Source organism: Bactrocera dorsalis, chromosome 1 (genome assembly GCF_023373825.1).
Source record: "Bactrocera dorsalis isolate Fly_Bdor chromosome 1, ASM2337382v1, whole genome shotgun sequence".
NCBI classification, from domain to species: domain Eukaryota; kingdom Metazoa; phylum Arthropoda; class Insecta; order Diptera; family Tephritidae; genus Bactrocera; species Bactrocera dorsalis.
Genome location: NC_064303.1, coordinates 37,015,933 through 37,032,422, shown reverse-complemented (window position 1 = coordinate 37,032,422; position 16,490 = coordinate 37,015,933). Strand labels below are relative to the sequence as shown.

The window sequence follows — 16,490 nt, the reverse complement described above, 5'->3', positions numbered from 1 at the left end:
GCAATCATACTCTCATCGAAAGACAGTTGTTAGCACGGATGGAAGTGCTTCAACATATTGGTCTTTAAATGGTCTGTCATAGGTCTCAACTTCCAAAATTTGTCTTCATTATCATTATGCGCAACCAGGTTAGGTTCAAAATGTAAGCACCTACAAATGTCTTTAAAACGGTCTCGGCGCATGGCTTGTACAATTAGTTTGTTGCGTAAGTCCTCTGAGCTGTTCCAATACATCTTCACATTAGCAGCGGTGTTGTAGCCGGTTATTAAAAGTATACCAATGAATGTACCCAATTCTGTAAAAATGTAAATCTATATATGTATGTATGTATGTACATAAATAAAAATGAATCGCCAAAATGTATGTACTCATAACTTTCATACGACTGAACCAAATTTGATGATCCTTTTTTTATAATGTTCGTTGAGGTTCAATCATCCCTGAACCTGCGGAGAAAAAAATTCGAATAATTGCCGGAAAACCCCTGAAAACAGCCCTTTTCTTTTTCTCATACAAACGAATGAATGTTTGTTCGTCAGTAACGCCAAGAAAACGGCTGAACCAATATTGATGAAATTTTAAGAGGTTGTTCGTCGTGGATCGGGAAAGGTTTAGAAATAAAGAACCTGTATGTCTTTCATGAAGAAAAGTCGGAAAATTGAAAAATTCCAAAAAGTTAATTTTTTCCATACAAATGATTTTATTCAATTTTTTTGTTTTGTTTTTCAATTATTTAAATCTTTCAAATTTGGCGTTTGCTTCAAAAATTTTTGAAAATTATTCTGTGAAAATGTTATGTGTTTTTCACACAAAGTGATCAATTACAGCTTGAAATTTGCCACGATGCCATGAAGAGGTCGCGCTAATATCGGTCGGCGTTCTTTTTGGCATCAACATACATTAGCAGCCCAAGCCACATGAAGGAGTACTCCCATGATGCGATGATATACGTGCGGTATTATGGGTCGCGATCAATCAGAAAGCGATCGTCACGATGTCATAGCAAGACTTTTCAAGCAACAGCTTCGATGGACATTATCTTGAAGCAACGCATATATGGTGCTGTTAGATGCTAGATGTACTCTGTTGAGTGTGTCGGGGTTGTCGACGATATATTTGCCGGTGTGCCAAATAAAATAAAAACTATTAGAAATCGGGTAACAATTCGGATGTGTGTATTTGTGGGTGTAGTATATAATATAGGTGGGTTATTAGGTACAATTGTATATTTATGTACATATGAGTTTAATAATACAACTTAAGGATAATTGCTAGATATAATTATTGGTTATTTATTCCCGCGTTGAGACTTTTAATTCCGCTACTGTTGTTGCTGCTGACTCTGTTGCTGCTGTGTTTTTATTGCTGTTGATATTACTGCTGCTGCTTTTGGCGCTTATGTGTGCGTCCGCTATGGTGATTCGTTTTATTGTTTTGTTGAATACTTCGCTGTTATGTTGGCGCTGTTGGGTGTTTTTTGCATTGTCCTCTAATTCGTATTTAGACGAGTTAGGAGGACAATGCAGGTATGTGTTCATTTGGTATGAACAGAGTGGCAAAAGAGAGGTTTTCGGCACGCACACATTCTTCTTTGGATGGTGGAAGGTGGTTACACCAGATCAAATTGATGAAATCTTTCAAGAATGCGTCAATTCCTGGCACAAAGAAAGATCCAGTATTATACGAAGTGATGAAAACCAATAAGGTTCATGGATCTGCGCACACCACAACTCTACTTCGGTTTAAATGTCTGTCAATAAATGCACGAAACAGTATCCACGTGCTTTTCTTTCGGAAACACAAACTAGAAATGATGGATATCCACTCTATCGGCGTTGCTCACCAGACGGCAATGGCAGAACATTCAGTATTCAATTTAGAGGCGTGAGTATCGAAGTTGACAACACATGGATCGTACCATATTCGCCACTGTTGCAGTTTGGTGTAATCGATAAAATACGTTTGTAAGTACGTCACCAAATGATGCAACATGGCGATTATTGGTCTTGAACGATACGGTCGATACGTGAACTGCAATAAAGCGCTTTGTAGGATATTTAGTTTTGCAATTCATGTACGTTTTCCGACTGTTGTGCGTCTCGCAGTTAATTTGGAGAGTGGCCAAAGAGTGTATTTCATCCCAGAGAATACAATATAGACAGTGGAAACATCGCCAGCAACAAAATTAACATTGATGAGTTTTTTCTTAACTTTCCTCAGTGATGCGTTTGTGAGAACATTGCTCTATTCGAAAATACCTTGATATTATACGTGGAATGCATCGTCGAATAGTTACGTAGAAGGCAAGGCCAACCAGTAGATTGACATCCAGGTGTCTTATCAACTAATGCATTAGGACGAATTTACACAATCCACCCGAAAAATGACGATTGTTTCTACCTTCGGTTGCTATGGATTAATGTACGCGGTTCAACTTTATTTGAGTCATTGCTTACTGTGAATGGTATATGGGAATATGTGCAAGTTTTGGAGAAGTAAGCCAGCAATTACAAATGCTGGAACACGCTAATCACTGGAATGAAAATGAAGTTCGCATACTTTTCGATATAAACCTTGTCAAAGACATTTTACATCGTCTTCGCTAAAAATTGGAAATGGTTCAATTTCGGTTGATACTTCCGGTGGTTCGATATCAATTCCATCTTCCCTTTATCAATTCACGAAGGATGAACTCATCACAAATGTTCGGACATTGGCCAAATTATCATAACTACGATTCCATAAGTGCATGCACAACGTTAGCTGCCAAAAATACCGATGTTGTTGACTTCAACTGGAAGATTCAAGGTCAAGTTCCAGGAGACTTGCGCTCATACAAATCGATCGATCGTCTTAACTATGAAGACGACGCCGTGAACTATCCAGTGGTATTCCTAAATTCTTTGGACAGGTATGCCACCGCATCATTTGCGTCTCAAAGTAGGATCTGTCGTTATTATGGTTCTCAATCTTCATGCGCCGAAACTGTGTAATGGAACCCGACTGATTGTGTCGCACCTATCGAGTACAAAGGGACAGAATGCTTGATCCTACGAATTCCTTTGAGTTCTAACGATTTGCCATTTCAGTTCAAACGTATTTCGTTTCCAGTGAAAATTGAATTTGAGATGACAGTCAACAGGACCTAAAGATAGTCGCATAGTGTGAGGCATAATTTTGGAAATGCTATGTTTTTCAAATGGCCGTAGCGTGCTCACGAGTTGGAAAACCATCTTTTCTGTACACCGGAACAGAATCCGAAAAATGTTGCTTATAAAGCTGCGTTACATTGAACAAAAAAAATTAAATGATAAATTTAACTTTCTTTTCATTTCAAACTACATAATTTCACGCAGGACAACGGCTGCGGGGTCAGCTAGTATGTATTAAAAGTAAAGAGGAAAAAGTGTATAACGTTACTAACTCACCTCGAATATTGATATTCAACACAGGTCTTTTAAATTTCTTTGTGGCATACAATGATGAACATTACACGATATGCTCTAATAAAGCGTCATCAAAAAAAATTCAAACAACTCGTGAGGCTGCAAGCCACGACAATCATTGTAGTTTGCTTCCGGAAATAAAGGCATTGGATCATTTCTACAATCTTTCGACCAATTAAACACAGTGTCCTTATATGCTAACGGAAGAGGTTTTTCAGACGGGGTACCTTCTACTCTTCTTAACCTGCTGGATACAGGCGCTATGGGAATATTTTCATCTGATAGCTGTCGTTGTTTTCCTTCTGTACTTTCCTTGGTGGTCTGTGCTCTTATGGACTGTGGGCAGGTTGATTTCACATACTCCTAAAACTGCTGTTCTACATTAAGAGATCCATCACCTAATAGACACATGAGTCCACCATTGAAGCAGAATCTACATGTGCACCATTTTTAAGCACAAGTTCAAACCCTTCGTTCAATTGATTTCGACACACATTGTCAATAATTTCACCGTCATCTTCGTTAGCATCGTCTTCGCCACTTAATTCTCCATCTTCATTAGGTGGCTCAATATAAATTCCGTCTATTTGTTGGCCAAATGATGTGTAATCGTCGTCTAACTCATCCAAATAGTCTGCTATATCTTTTAGCGTGAATTTTCTTTAACAAAATAGCGAATTATTCAAAATTTTTCTCAAAATTAATATCGAATCAGTAGAACACTTGCAACTAAGGAAAGCTTTCAATGAGAGTTTTAGAACTAAAATATGGCAGCCATATAAAGACCTTATGAAGGAATACAAAAAAGCAGTCAGGAAAGCTAAAAATGACTCATGGCGATCTTTCTGCACATCGATTGAAAGTTGCAGAGAAGCCGCTAGGCTGAGTAAAATGCTATCCAAAGACCATATTAATACTGCCTACATTAGGGCGGAGGGAAGTGATTGGACCTCCTCGGCAAAAGAGTCTCTGGAGGTACTAATCACAACACACTTCCCCGGGAGTCAGCAAACACCTTCAACGAGGGTTCAACCGGAACCACCGGTGAACGCAGCTGACTATCGAAGCCAAATAGTAGAAAAAAGAAAAATCAAATATGCCATAAATAGTTTTGCACCATTTAAAGCGGCAGGTCCTGACGGGATTATGCCCATAATGCTGCAGAAACTGCACGAGAACGCCAAGGATTTTAGACCTATAAGCCTTACCTCATTTATGCTGAAGGTACTAGAAAGGCTAATAGATATACACGTAAGAACAATAATGGCGGAGAAGTTATCGAAGTCCCAACATGCGTACATAAAGGGCCGATCAACCGAAACCGCCCTTCACGAGGTGATAAGTGTGTTTGAAAAATCACTGCACTACAAACAATACACCATGGCTGCCTTTCTAGACATAGAGGGCGCATTCAATAACATAGAAGTAAATACGATAATTAATTCTCTGGCGCATGGGGGCATAGATGACACTGTGTGCAGATGGATACTATCGATGCTTGAGAATAGGAAGATTATAGCTTCAAACGGCGCTGCAACACAAACAAGTTATGTGAGTAGAGGGACGCCTCAAGGGGGGGTCCTCTCTCCGCTTCTATGGGTTGTAGCGCTGAACGAAATACTCCTCCAATTAAACGGTGGAGGAGTGAAAGCAGTAGCGTATGCAGACGATATAGTGTTGTTGGTATCAGGTATGTTTCCTTCAACAGTCAGCGAGATTATGGAAAGAGCACTTCGTAGGTTAAACCTATGGGCTAAAAGCAATGGTCTAGGAGTTAACCCGAACAAAACAGAACTGATGCTATTCACTAGCAGAACCAAAATACCTCAGTTTCAACTTCCGGTACTAAACGGCACAACACTCACTCTATCCCCAACAGCTAAGTATTTGGGGGTGGAGATTGACGCCAAACTGTCCTGGAAAATAAATATAGAAAAAAGAATAAACAAAGCATACATGGCCTACTATACTTGTAAGAAAATTGTCAACAAGAATTGGGGCCTCAAACCAAGTATAATCATGTGGATGTACACGGCGGTCATAAGACCCATACTCACATATGGAGCTCTGGTATGGTGGCCAGCGCTAAACAAACTGTACAACATTAGAAAATTAAATGGAATACAAAGAGCAGCATGTGCGGGTGTTACAGGCGCAATCAGGTCATGTCCGACTGATGCGCTCAATGTGATCCTGCATCAACTACCAATGGACATTTTTATTCAAAAAACAGCAGCTATTGCGGCGATAAGAATAAAAGAATTGGGAGGTTGGAATCAGCAGAACTACGGACATAGTGTAATCCTAAACAAACTCACTATTAATAAATCAGACTACATTCTCCCAAAGCTGGATTTCAATAGACACTTCCAGGTGAGGATACCATCTAGACGAGAATGGAGAAGAGGTTCAATTGCAGAGGAGGGTACCACCTCAGTCTATACCGACGGGTCCAAAATGGACTGCGGAGTGGGCACGGGGGTATTCTCCGCTGATCTGGGCATATCTCTCTCTATATGTCTACCGAACTCGGCTAGCATCTTCCAAGCAGAAGTACTAGGCATAGAAAAAGCCTGCGAAGTTCTATTAGAAAACCACGGGAATATACATAAAGCAACTATATTTACGGATAGCCAGGCGGCCCTCCTGGCATTGTCTTCACCCATGACAAATTCCAGTATAGTTCACAACTGCAAGAGAGCGCCAAGCTCAAGCTCCAGCTAAACTTGATCTGGGTTCCCGGCCACAAGAACATTTTCGGTAACGAAAAAGCAGATGAGTTGGCAAAGGCAGGAGCTTTCCTCAATGAATCCGAGGCGGAGCTCATACCGAGCCCGCTAGGATCGATCAAAGGAGAGATCAATAGACAATTTCAACAAATTGCTAACAACAGGTGAAAAAACATTACAAAATGCGTCATAGCTAAACAATTATGGCCAACATACGACAGGAAAAGAACCAACGACCTATTAAATAGGTCAAGAAAAAGTATATACAGAATAACAGCTACCACAACAGGGCACTGGCCATTTGGGGAACATGCGTCCAAAATGGGTATGCCCTACAACGTCATCTGCCGTGGCTGCGGAGTAGCAGGGAACAAGGAAACAATCTTCCACTTTCTCTGCGAATACCCAGCTCTGGCACAGATCCGACACAAAACACTCGGAATCCTCGGATTTCCACCAAAAGCATATCGGACATAAGTAGTTTCATCGAAACCTCAAAATGGTTTGAGAGAGAAGGTGGAACGTAACAGCAGATACAGGAGGTTCCACGAACAGTGTATCAAAATGGCACATCAGTGCTAATTGAGCCCGATAGGGCTGCACTCCTACCTACCTACCTACCCTAGAACACTTGATTTGAAACTCATTTGCAAACCTGTACCCTGTAGGTCCTGACGTGACCATACGGTAACACATTTATTAAACCACCAAAAAATAAGACAAAAAGTGCATAAATCTTTAAAACTAATTACTGAGAGTGAAATGTGGTAATTTGACTTCAGATTTTTGTGATTATTTATGGAATATATTTACAAATAAATACATAGCAATGAAACTTACTTTCTCCCAGATGCCATTTTGTAACGTTTTGCTCCTTAAATAAAAATGCACTTCTGAACGACCTCTCACAACAAATTGCGTTTAACAACTGAACAGCAATCGTTGCGAATTTCAAATTTGGAGCTTTAAGCTTCTAATAAAAGCTTTGGTTTCTACTGGAAAAACTTGAATGCCACAAACAGACGTTTTTTTCAAATTCATGTTCTGTGTTACCTCACGGTAATGTCAGTCCCTCCTGGGTTAATTTATGAATTGAGTTAATGGGTATCATCCGATTTCATTCATTTTCATACTGCCTGAGAATGTATCGAAAGAATTTGTTCACCAATATAATTCCTCTATGTAGTTTCTATCTTCTCTGATGAAACAAAGTGAATTTCTTATAAGTGTATGCAGCCAAATTTTGATTTTGAAGTTTTTGTCTTCATTATTTTATCAATGGAAGCAAAGCAACAATTATAATATAGCAAACGGCGAGACGGCGGGCAATTAACAGTATTGTTGTTTCGAAAAGAAACTTTGCTTTAATTACCATTACTGGTTTTCGTGGTTTTAACTATTTCAGAATCAATAGGAGATAAGATATAAGTTAGTTGTGTAGGTGCGTATTCGTGCTCAACCCCTCGAATGTGTGAAACATGTGGGGGTAAATTAAGGGGCTTGAACGTGACATACGTGTCGTATACGTAACTTTTGCAAATATTCGTAGTACCGCTAGAATATATATAACAACTTAAGTATATATCACGCGTAGTTTTGAAAGAATCGCCAACCAGCGTACTACCAAGAATAACGGTGAATATACGCTGTTCAATTAGCATATACTTTTTCTTCATCTTCACTGGCGTAGAGACCGCTCAGCGGTTATAACCGCGTTAACAACAGCGCGCCACTCCTTTCTTCTTTTTGCTTTTTGGCGTCAATTCGATATACCAAATGCAGTCATGCTCTTTTCCACCTGATCTCTCCAATGGAGTGGAAGTTTTCCTCTCTCTCTGTTTCCACTCGCGGGTACAGAATCGAAAATCTTCAAACTTGGAGTCTTGTCTTCCATCCGCACTACATGACCTAGAGAACGTAGCCGCTGGCTCTTGATTTGCTGAACTATGTCAATGTCGTCGTATATCTCGTACAGCTCATCGTCCCAACGGCTGCGGTACTCTCTGTTGCCAAATGCACAGCGGTCCATAAATCTTCTTTAAAAACCTTTATCGTGAACACTACCAAGGCCGGGATAGTGAGTTACTTGTAGAATTAGTTTTTTGTTCGTTGAGAGAGGACTTTACTTTTTAATTGCTTACTCGGTCAAAGAAACACCTGTTTGTGAGAGTTGTTTTGCGTTGGATTTCAAATCTGATAATGATTTTGGTTTTGATGCTGGTTCCAAAATAGATCAAATTATCAGCAACTTTAAGTTATGACTCTCAACAGGGACGTGGGAGCCAAGTCAAAAACAGCGACGACTGTTTGTTTGATGACGAGGATATTTCGTCTTGCCTCGTTCACTACCAGACCCCAATGCCTCACTTCCTTATCCAGTCTGCTGAAAGCAAAACTAACGGTGCGATTATTAAGGCAAATTATATCAATATCATCGGCGTACTGTATACTCTTGTAGAAGATGGTAGCTCTGCAGCTCGAATTATTGTCTCCAGGATTAGATTGAAGAAGTCTTGTCTGAAACCTCGCTTGCTATCGAACGGCTCGGAAAGGTTCTTCCCGATCGTGACTGAGCTATTGGTGGTGCTCAACGTCAGTTTACACAGCCGTATTAGCTTTGTGGGGATACCAAATTCAGCAGACGAAAAATACGGTAATTACAACATTTTTGGTATTTAATCCGCATAAAGTAATTTGGACATTCCATTTTTGAAAAATTTGTGCGTGGTATCTACACATATATTAAGTTGTATTACTTTGATTAGTTGAGCATGTGGTTAAACATATTGCTTTATATACTATCACTGTAGGAAGAACTTGAAGAACTTACTTTACTACTTTAAAACTCTTTCATACCTAGTTTATCCATCTTTAAAGTCATACTATTACATTAAATAATCATTCCTTTAGAGAGTATTGGCCAGTATTACCGGACCCTCCACTGACAGTACTCTCTGGGGTAGTCAAGGAGTATCTTTAGTAGCAATAGCAATAGGCTTATTCGATTTAAATTAGTTAGGGTAACTGACCATAGTCCATTAGCTCGAAACTGCAAGCTAATAGGCTTGCAAGAATGTGTACACGAACTGTGTGCCGAACTGACACTGAAATAGCTCAATAGACACAAAACATAAAAAATTGGTAGTCTACTCACAGCAACAGCAATTTTGTGTACCACAAAAACTGAAGTTTACTGCTGTATAAATGAAATCTAGCGCTATGTTTTGCAGGAAAGTCTTTTCTAGATATCCAAGTGCGAACATTTTTGGCTTCACGAATATTGGCCTGATTGCCTTAACTAACCAAAGGTTAAATTAATTCAGTAGAGAGTGCATATAGTGAAATTGGAGTTTTTTTTTATTTTTCCTGTAAGGAAAGTAAAATACTAATATAAATTTTTATCTCATACAATTTTTGCTTTTCAAGTTTGTCGATAACACCAGCTGTTCCCTCAAAATGTGTAAAACACGTGTAAAATCATAAAAAAAGTACTTAAAGATAAAAATAAAAGTTAACATTTTTAGTGATTTTTTTCAAAGTAGATAAGAAAATTTTCATTTTTCCTCGAAGAAATAAAAATAAAGTTTTAAATGAAACACCATAATGTACATAATCCTCTCGCTTAAATTTAACTTACCAAAAATTTGATAATATAACTTATAGCCATTTTTACAACTCTGAATACGTAAGTCTCATATTATAATATATAAGCGTGTTGACTCAATTAAGCTTGTTGTACTCACCCACAACATCCAGGTAACCAACTTGGCTTTTCATCGGATCCGTATTGATCTGACACATATACCAGCCTTTGTCCGCTTCCTTGACATCACGTATTCTCAATATCCAAGCACGTTTCTCAGCATGAGTTATGCTCATTCGGTTGTTTTTCGTTATAACGTGATTTTGTATCGTCAGTATTGTTTGTGTGTCGACGCGTAGCCACGCAATCTAGACGATGGGTCAAAATAATGATATGCACATAGGAACGCGAGGATGTGTGGTTGTGTATGGGTAAAGTAAAATGCGAGACGTGTCAACCCATTCCACCCAACCCATTCATTTTCATATTAGCAGATAGTACATAGACCGCAAGCCGCACACATTCATATGCACGTTCGTTTATTAGTTTATTTGTATTTGCGTATTTCCATTTGGATAGGTGCGTATTGGTGGCCCACACCCGCGTGTGCCGATTGGTTTATTTATCCATTGGACGTGTATGTTGTTGTGTTGAATTTTCCACGGAGTTCAACAGGACGTTGGACACATGTGATTGTTGAAAGTATATTTGTAAGTTAATAAGGAAGGAAAAGGAAAGAAAGAAAAAAAATCATGTAAATTTGTTTGTTTACATTTAGTTTAATAGTTGAACGGTTTGTTAGTACTTCATAGTGTTTGCATATACATATTTGTATATAGTTTTTTGAGGTTAGGATTTTCATGCATTAGTATTTGACAGATCACGTGGGATTTCAGACATGGTGTCAAAGAGAAAGATGCTCAGTATGCTTTGACATTTCATCATGAATAGACTTACTAACGAGCAACGCTTGCAAATCATTGAATTTTATTACCAAAATCAGTGTTCGGTTCGAAATGTGTTTCGCGCGCGTGTTTTGTTCAGCGATGAGGCTCATTTCTGGTTGAATGGCTACGTAAATAAGCAAAATTGCCGCATTTGGGGTGAAGAGCAACCAGAAGCCGTTCAAGAACTGCCCATGCATCCCGAAAAATGCACTGTTTGGTGTGGTTTGTACGCTGGTGGAATCATTGGACCGTATTTTTTCAAAGATGCTGTTGGACGCAACGTTACGGTGAATGGCGATCGCTATCGTTCGATGCTAACAAACTTTTTGTTGCCAAAAATGGAAGAACTGAACTTGGTTGACATGTGGTTTCAACAAGATGGCGCTACATGCCACACAGCTCGCGATTCTATGGCCATTTTGAGGGAAAACTTCGGACAACAATTCATCTCAAGAAATGGACCCGTAAGTTGGCCACCAAGATCATGCGATTTAACGCCTTTAGACTATTTTTTGTGGGCTACGTCAAGTCTAAAGTCTACAGAAATAAGCCAGCAACTATTCCAGCTTTGGAAGACAACATTTCCGAAGAAATTCGGGCTATTCCGGCCGAAATGCTCGAAAAAGTTGCCCAAAATTGGACTTTCCGAATGGACCACCTAAGACGCAGCCGCGGTCAACATTTAAATGAAATTATCTTCAAAAAGTAAATGTCATGAACCAATCTAACGTTTCAAATAAAGAACCGATGAGATTTTGCAAATTTTATGCGTTTTTTTTTTTTTAAAAAGTTATCAAGCTCTAAAAATCACCCTATAGTTATACATGCATCACTAAGGACATATGTTGATAAATATATATAAGAGTATTTATAAATCTTAATATCCGCCTGATTGCTTGCGACCGTTGTGAGTCTCTCAATGAATCAGCTAATTTAGAGTATGTAGACTTTTCTTTGAGGTTAAGGAGCTAAACAAGTTCATTAAGATAAATGGCTTACTTTCGGCCGTCAAATGCGTGGAAAATCTTATGTAAACATAGCCCAAACATATTGTTACCGATTTAGATACGTATATTTATGTGGTATAATATGTACCCCGTTAATAGTGTTTGTTTAAGCGGCACGTGTAGTGTGAGGGTGAGAAGAAAGTATTGGTTTGGTTTGAAACTTATTGCATGAATTTTTTTTAATAAAATATCATCAAATAAATACTACGTGGTTAATGAATAAATATAAAAAATTTTAAAAAATCTAAATTAAGTTTATTCGCTATTTACCATTTGCAAAGCTCACATTCATAATAAAAACATGTTTAAATCTCAGATACGTCCCTTTGTGATGGAAGGTATCTGAAACCATTATGGTACAAAATCCTGGGAAAAGAGCATATGAGGCCTCGTCATATCGTCTAATCTCACTGTTACCAATTTTGTCGAAGCTGAAGGGAAAAGCGACTTATACCAATTCATCAATTTGAACTTAGATCTCTACATTTCACATTAGATCAAGTTCGTCGAATAAGAAGCATAATAGAAGATGAGATGTAAGAAAAGTACATTTGCAAAGCTGTTTTTCTTGCCGTATCCTTGGCGTTCGATAGAGTATGGCACCATGTCTTACTTCATAAATTAGGAATTCTTTTTCCACAATATCTAACTGACCTAGTTGCTGAGCAACCGTTACTTTGGGATCAAACAGGAACAATCATATACTAAGTTACAGCCAATAAAAACAGGTGTACCCCAGGGAAGTGTACATTTTGTTTACTGGCGACATGACTACGCCGCCAATACGACCCGCAAAAATGAAACTGAGTCGTCGGACAAATTGCAATCTTCAATCAATAAAATAAAATTGGAGAGTGAACACAGAATATAAACTACACTCACAAAAGTACTACATATATCCGCTTCCATAATGTGAATGAATTAATCCCGCACATCATATAAAAAAACAAGTAAGAAAGAGCTGGGTTCGGGTGCAACTGAACATTTTATAATTTTGCAACTTGCAAGAATTAAAGCCAGGAAAATACTTTAAGGTGTAAAACCAATCATATAGAGTAAAGTCAGTGAATGTTCGAAAACCTTGAAATTAGTTATATAAGGGCTAGGCCAAGTTTTCGGTCAAATTTATATATTTTATCTACAAAGATAGACTGTTACGAGTAAAATACGCTCTTGTTTTCATTGTGATAACTCACATATTGCCGATATATGCGGTACAAAGTCGCACTGAAGTTCGAAAATTTTTATGTTAAGTAAAAGGAATCTAAGGGTTCAACCCATTTTTGACATACAGATATATCATTATATTCCTTAACTTCAGTTATATACTTGTATACAAAACATTGACCGAAGTTTTTGATCAAAAGCCAACTATAGGCACCGGGATCTAAATATTCTGTACCTACCGGCTTGAACAGTTTTTATTGGGGTTAAAGATATTTTGATCATAAAATGGCACATACTATAGGCATTATTCGTGTAAAGTTGTATCCCGTTATATTAACTACTTCTTTCTTTGTGTACTGGAAACTGAATGAATCAAGTGAAATTTAAAACTAAGCGTGGTTGTTGTCCGATTTCGTCCATGCTCACTAAGTTACATGAAAATGTAAGTAATATGCCACCTACTAAATTATGTCGAAATCGGTTTGTCGGGTCCCGTGATATGGGATTTTTTTCAATTTTAACAGCGGCTCCTATAACGCTCTCTTATACCATCTATGTGGTAAAATTTAATGTCTCTGATGAATTTAGTTATTGATTTATCGAGCTTTTAGTAGTTTATAATATTACCGTTATATAGGGGGTGAATGGGGTTATTATCCGATTTCAATTATTTTCACAATATCGGTGGAAGGTTTTGTAATATTCGTGCTTGGACAATTTGGTTATTCTAGCTTAAGTGGTTTAGGAGAAATATATATTAAACTTAGAGGGCGGGGCCAGGCCCACTTTTTCAAAAATTTTTGCACACAGGTGGCCCTGGCTAATGCGATCCCCTGTACCAAATAAGAGTTTTATATCTTAATTGAGTGCTTAGTTATGGCGCTTTATATGTTTTCTGTCAATGGCGATTTGTGAGCGTGGCAGTGGTTTTATTACGCCCATTTATGTATGAACTCGAAATTTTTTTGTACTAATAAACATACATACCAAGTTTTATCGATTTCAACTCTCAATTTTTACTCAAGTTACTGCTTGCATGGGCGGATGGACAGGCAGACAGATTTCAACTTTTCTCAGGATGACAAGAAGTCATATCATTTATATATATATACATATATATAATATATCTCGTTTAGTTTTAGATGATACGTACATCCTTTAGGTGAACAAAATTATAATAGTCTGTAGCAACTGGTTGCAAGAATTAAGTAAAGTGGCGCGAAATGCGTTGTAATATTGTTGTTATTAATTGGACTAGAAAGTTGACAACAACAATGTCACCACAAGTTTACATACGCACGCAAACACATACATACTTTTAGAAAATGAAGGGATTATTTCTGTCGTATCTATATTTTATTAATGCATATAAATATAGTTATATCGCTCATTTGCTGCAAGACCGGCATAAGTCAAAAAAATCGATTCTCCAGAAAACGCGTTTAAAGTGTTCAACTGACTACAACCTTACACCTCTTCTCAAGCGGAGCATATAAGAGGTATTCATATGAATTTTTCACTCAACATGAAGTATATTATAACGAACAATTCTGCAGCACTAATTCAAAAATCACGTTTTTTGATTTATGCCGGTCTTGCAGCAAATAAGCGATATGTATGTATATGTATTTTTGGGGGAAAAAGTTGAATCCGTTGTTATTGTTTAAAAGTACATCTAATAATTTATGTTAAAATAACATTTAGTCACTTCGGCAAGACATTGTTTATTTATACAATACAACGATATATAAATTTCACTTTCTGAGGATTTGATGAAAGTATAAACAGAAATTTGTTAACGCACACAGTTTACATATACATTTCGGTACTCAAAAGAACTTAGGTAGATATATAAATACGACAATCTAACTTTTTGTGACGCCTAAAAGTCGACTATAACTTCTTTTAAAATTTAAAAATTTTCGTTGATGTAATTCATTTGGGTTAGACTTCTGAAAAATGCCAGTGTAGTATTGGGAATATATATGTGCGTATGATTACTTAAAGCAAAAATAAAAGTCAATATCAACCAAGGTATGCATTCTGAGAAATAAATGGTCAAAAGTAAGCACGTCACCACTACAAGCTTAGTTTTGGCATGTGCTAAATCAGGTGCTGACAGTGTTGGTAATTGTCCAGTGAGACAGAACGTGCACACACGATTACATATAGTTTTGACACAAAGCAATTTACTTGTAAAATGGTTGAATGCGCTCAACAAAGAGCAAGTTTTGTTCAAGTGTGTGAATGTTCGTTCTACAGTGTATGGTAAATATTGTGCATTTGGGTGTAAAATCTGTTGAATATATAGTTTTGTATTGCCAATAAATCCTTAGAAATAATGGGGCTTATTGTTTCTTTATACAGACTCTTTTATATGTTATATGGTTATGTAACTAATGACAAATTATTGGTTTATGGCTCTGACCATTAGTTTGTATAGAAGAAATTTTTATAATCTTTTTCATCTACTTCATGCCAACTGATTCATACATCTTCTTGTATATATCTATGTTCTAATATGCCAATTTTGTTCCCTACTTACTTTGTAGGTTTGCAAATTATCGACAACACATTGCAGTACCGCCTCTCGACTCACTGGTACCGTGACATTTTGTAATGGCTCACCAAATTTTGGTAAATCTGTGAGGAGAAGAGAGAATAAATTCTGGATATAAATATAATAAAAAATGGCAATTAATATTTTTACTTTCTATAGTTTTATTAGTTATTCATTGATTAGTTATTCATTGATAATACTGAAAAAATTAAAAAATAATAGAGTCAAAATGTCAAAAATTATTAGGTAATAAAATGGAAGGTCTCAAAACCTGGGCACGTAGTCATCACCAAGGAACTGGAGAAAAGGAATCTGGCGGTTCCAGTACGCAGATAAATAGAAACTGCAATGCGTACTACAAGATTCCAAAGTTAACAGGACTTTTTGAATCTAGCACCCCCTGGTGTCGCTGTCCTGGTGCGTTAGAATCTGCTATTTTTATCGGTTGTCCAGTAAGTCATGACATTTCATTGATTGGAAGTGAAGTTATTGAGTTTAAAGAGTCAGTATGTTTGTTTTATCGGCGCGAAAATGAGCTTCGAAACATTATTTTTTTTTTAATTGGTAAAACTTTTACCGTAACGTTTCAATTGATGTAACAAGTTTGTGGCGATAATTGCCTATCCCGTAGTAGAGTGCACGAGTGGTTTCAACGTTTTCAAAGTGGTCGTGAAGACATAAATGACGATCAACATGTGGGTCATCCAAAATCCGAATTCATCTCTGAAATTCATGAAAATGGAATTGAACATATCCAAAACAATGACTTATCGCATTTTGATTGAACATTTGGCCTTATGAAAGATGTGTGCACAGTTTGTTTCGCACAAATTCACTGACTACCAAAAAGTGCTCAGAATCCAACATACGAAGGACGTCATTAAAGAGATTTTTTGACCAAAAATCCCATTTTAACCATTAACTACTTCCCGTATTCACCTGATATTGCACCGTTCGACTTCTTCCTTTTCGGAATAATGTATTTTCCCATAAAAGAAAAGCGTTATGCAGACGTAGAGGCCATTCAAAAGGCTTGCACTGGCATACTGGC

General features: G+C 37.5%; 1 protein-coding gene across 4 annotated transcripts in view; it reads right to left on the bottom strand.

Moving 5' to 3' along the window:
• The window catches only part of LOC115066384 (lachesin-like), a 50,049-nt gene extending 34,529 nt beyond the window's left edge, over window positions 1–15,520 (bottom strand). For all 4 annotated transcript variants that reach the window (XR_007421168.1, XR_007421169.1, XM_049445928.1 and 1 more), the window contains exons 1-2: window positions 15,425–15,520; window positions 9,919–10,126 (exon numbers count right to left, since the gene is read on the bottom strand). Coding sequence is in view for 2 of the 4 variants with exons in the window: in XM_049445928.1 (XP_049301885.1) it covers window positions 9,919–10,054 (136 nt within the window). In the remaining 2 variants the exon portion in view is untranslated. The remainder of the gene's footprint in view (window positions 1–9,918; window positions 10,127–15,424) is intronic.
• Window positions 15,521–16,490: the final 970 nt, after the last annotated feature.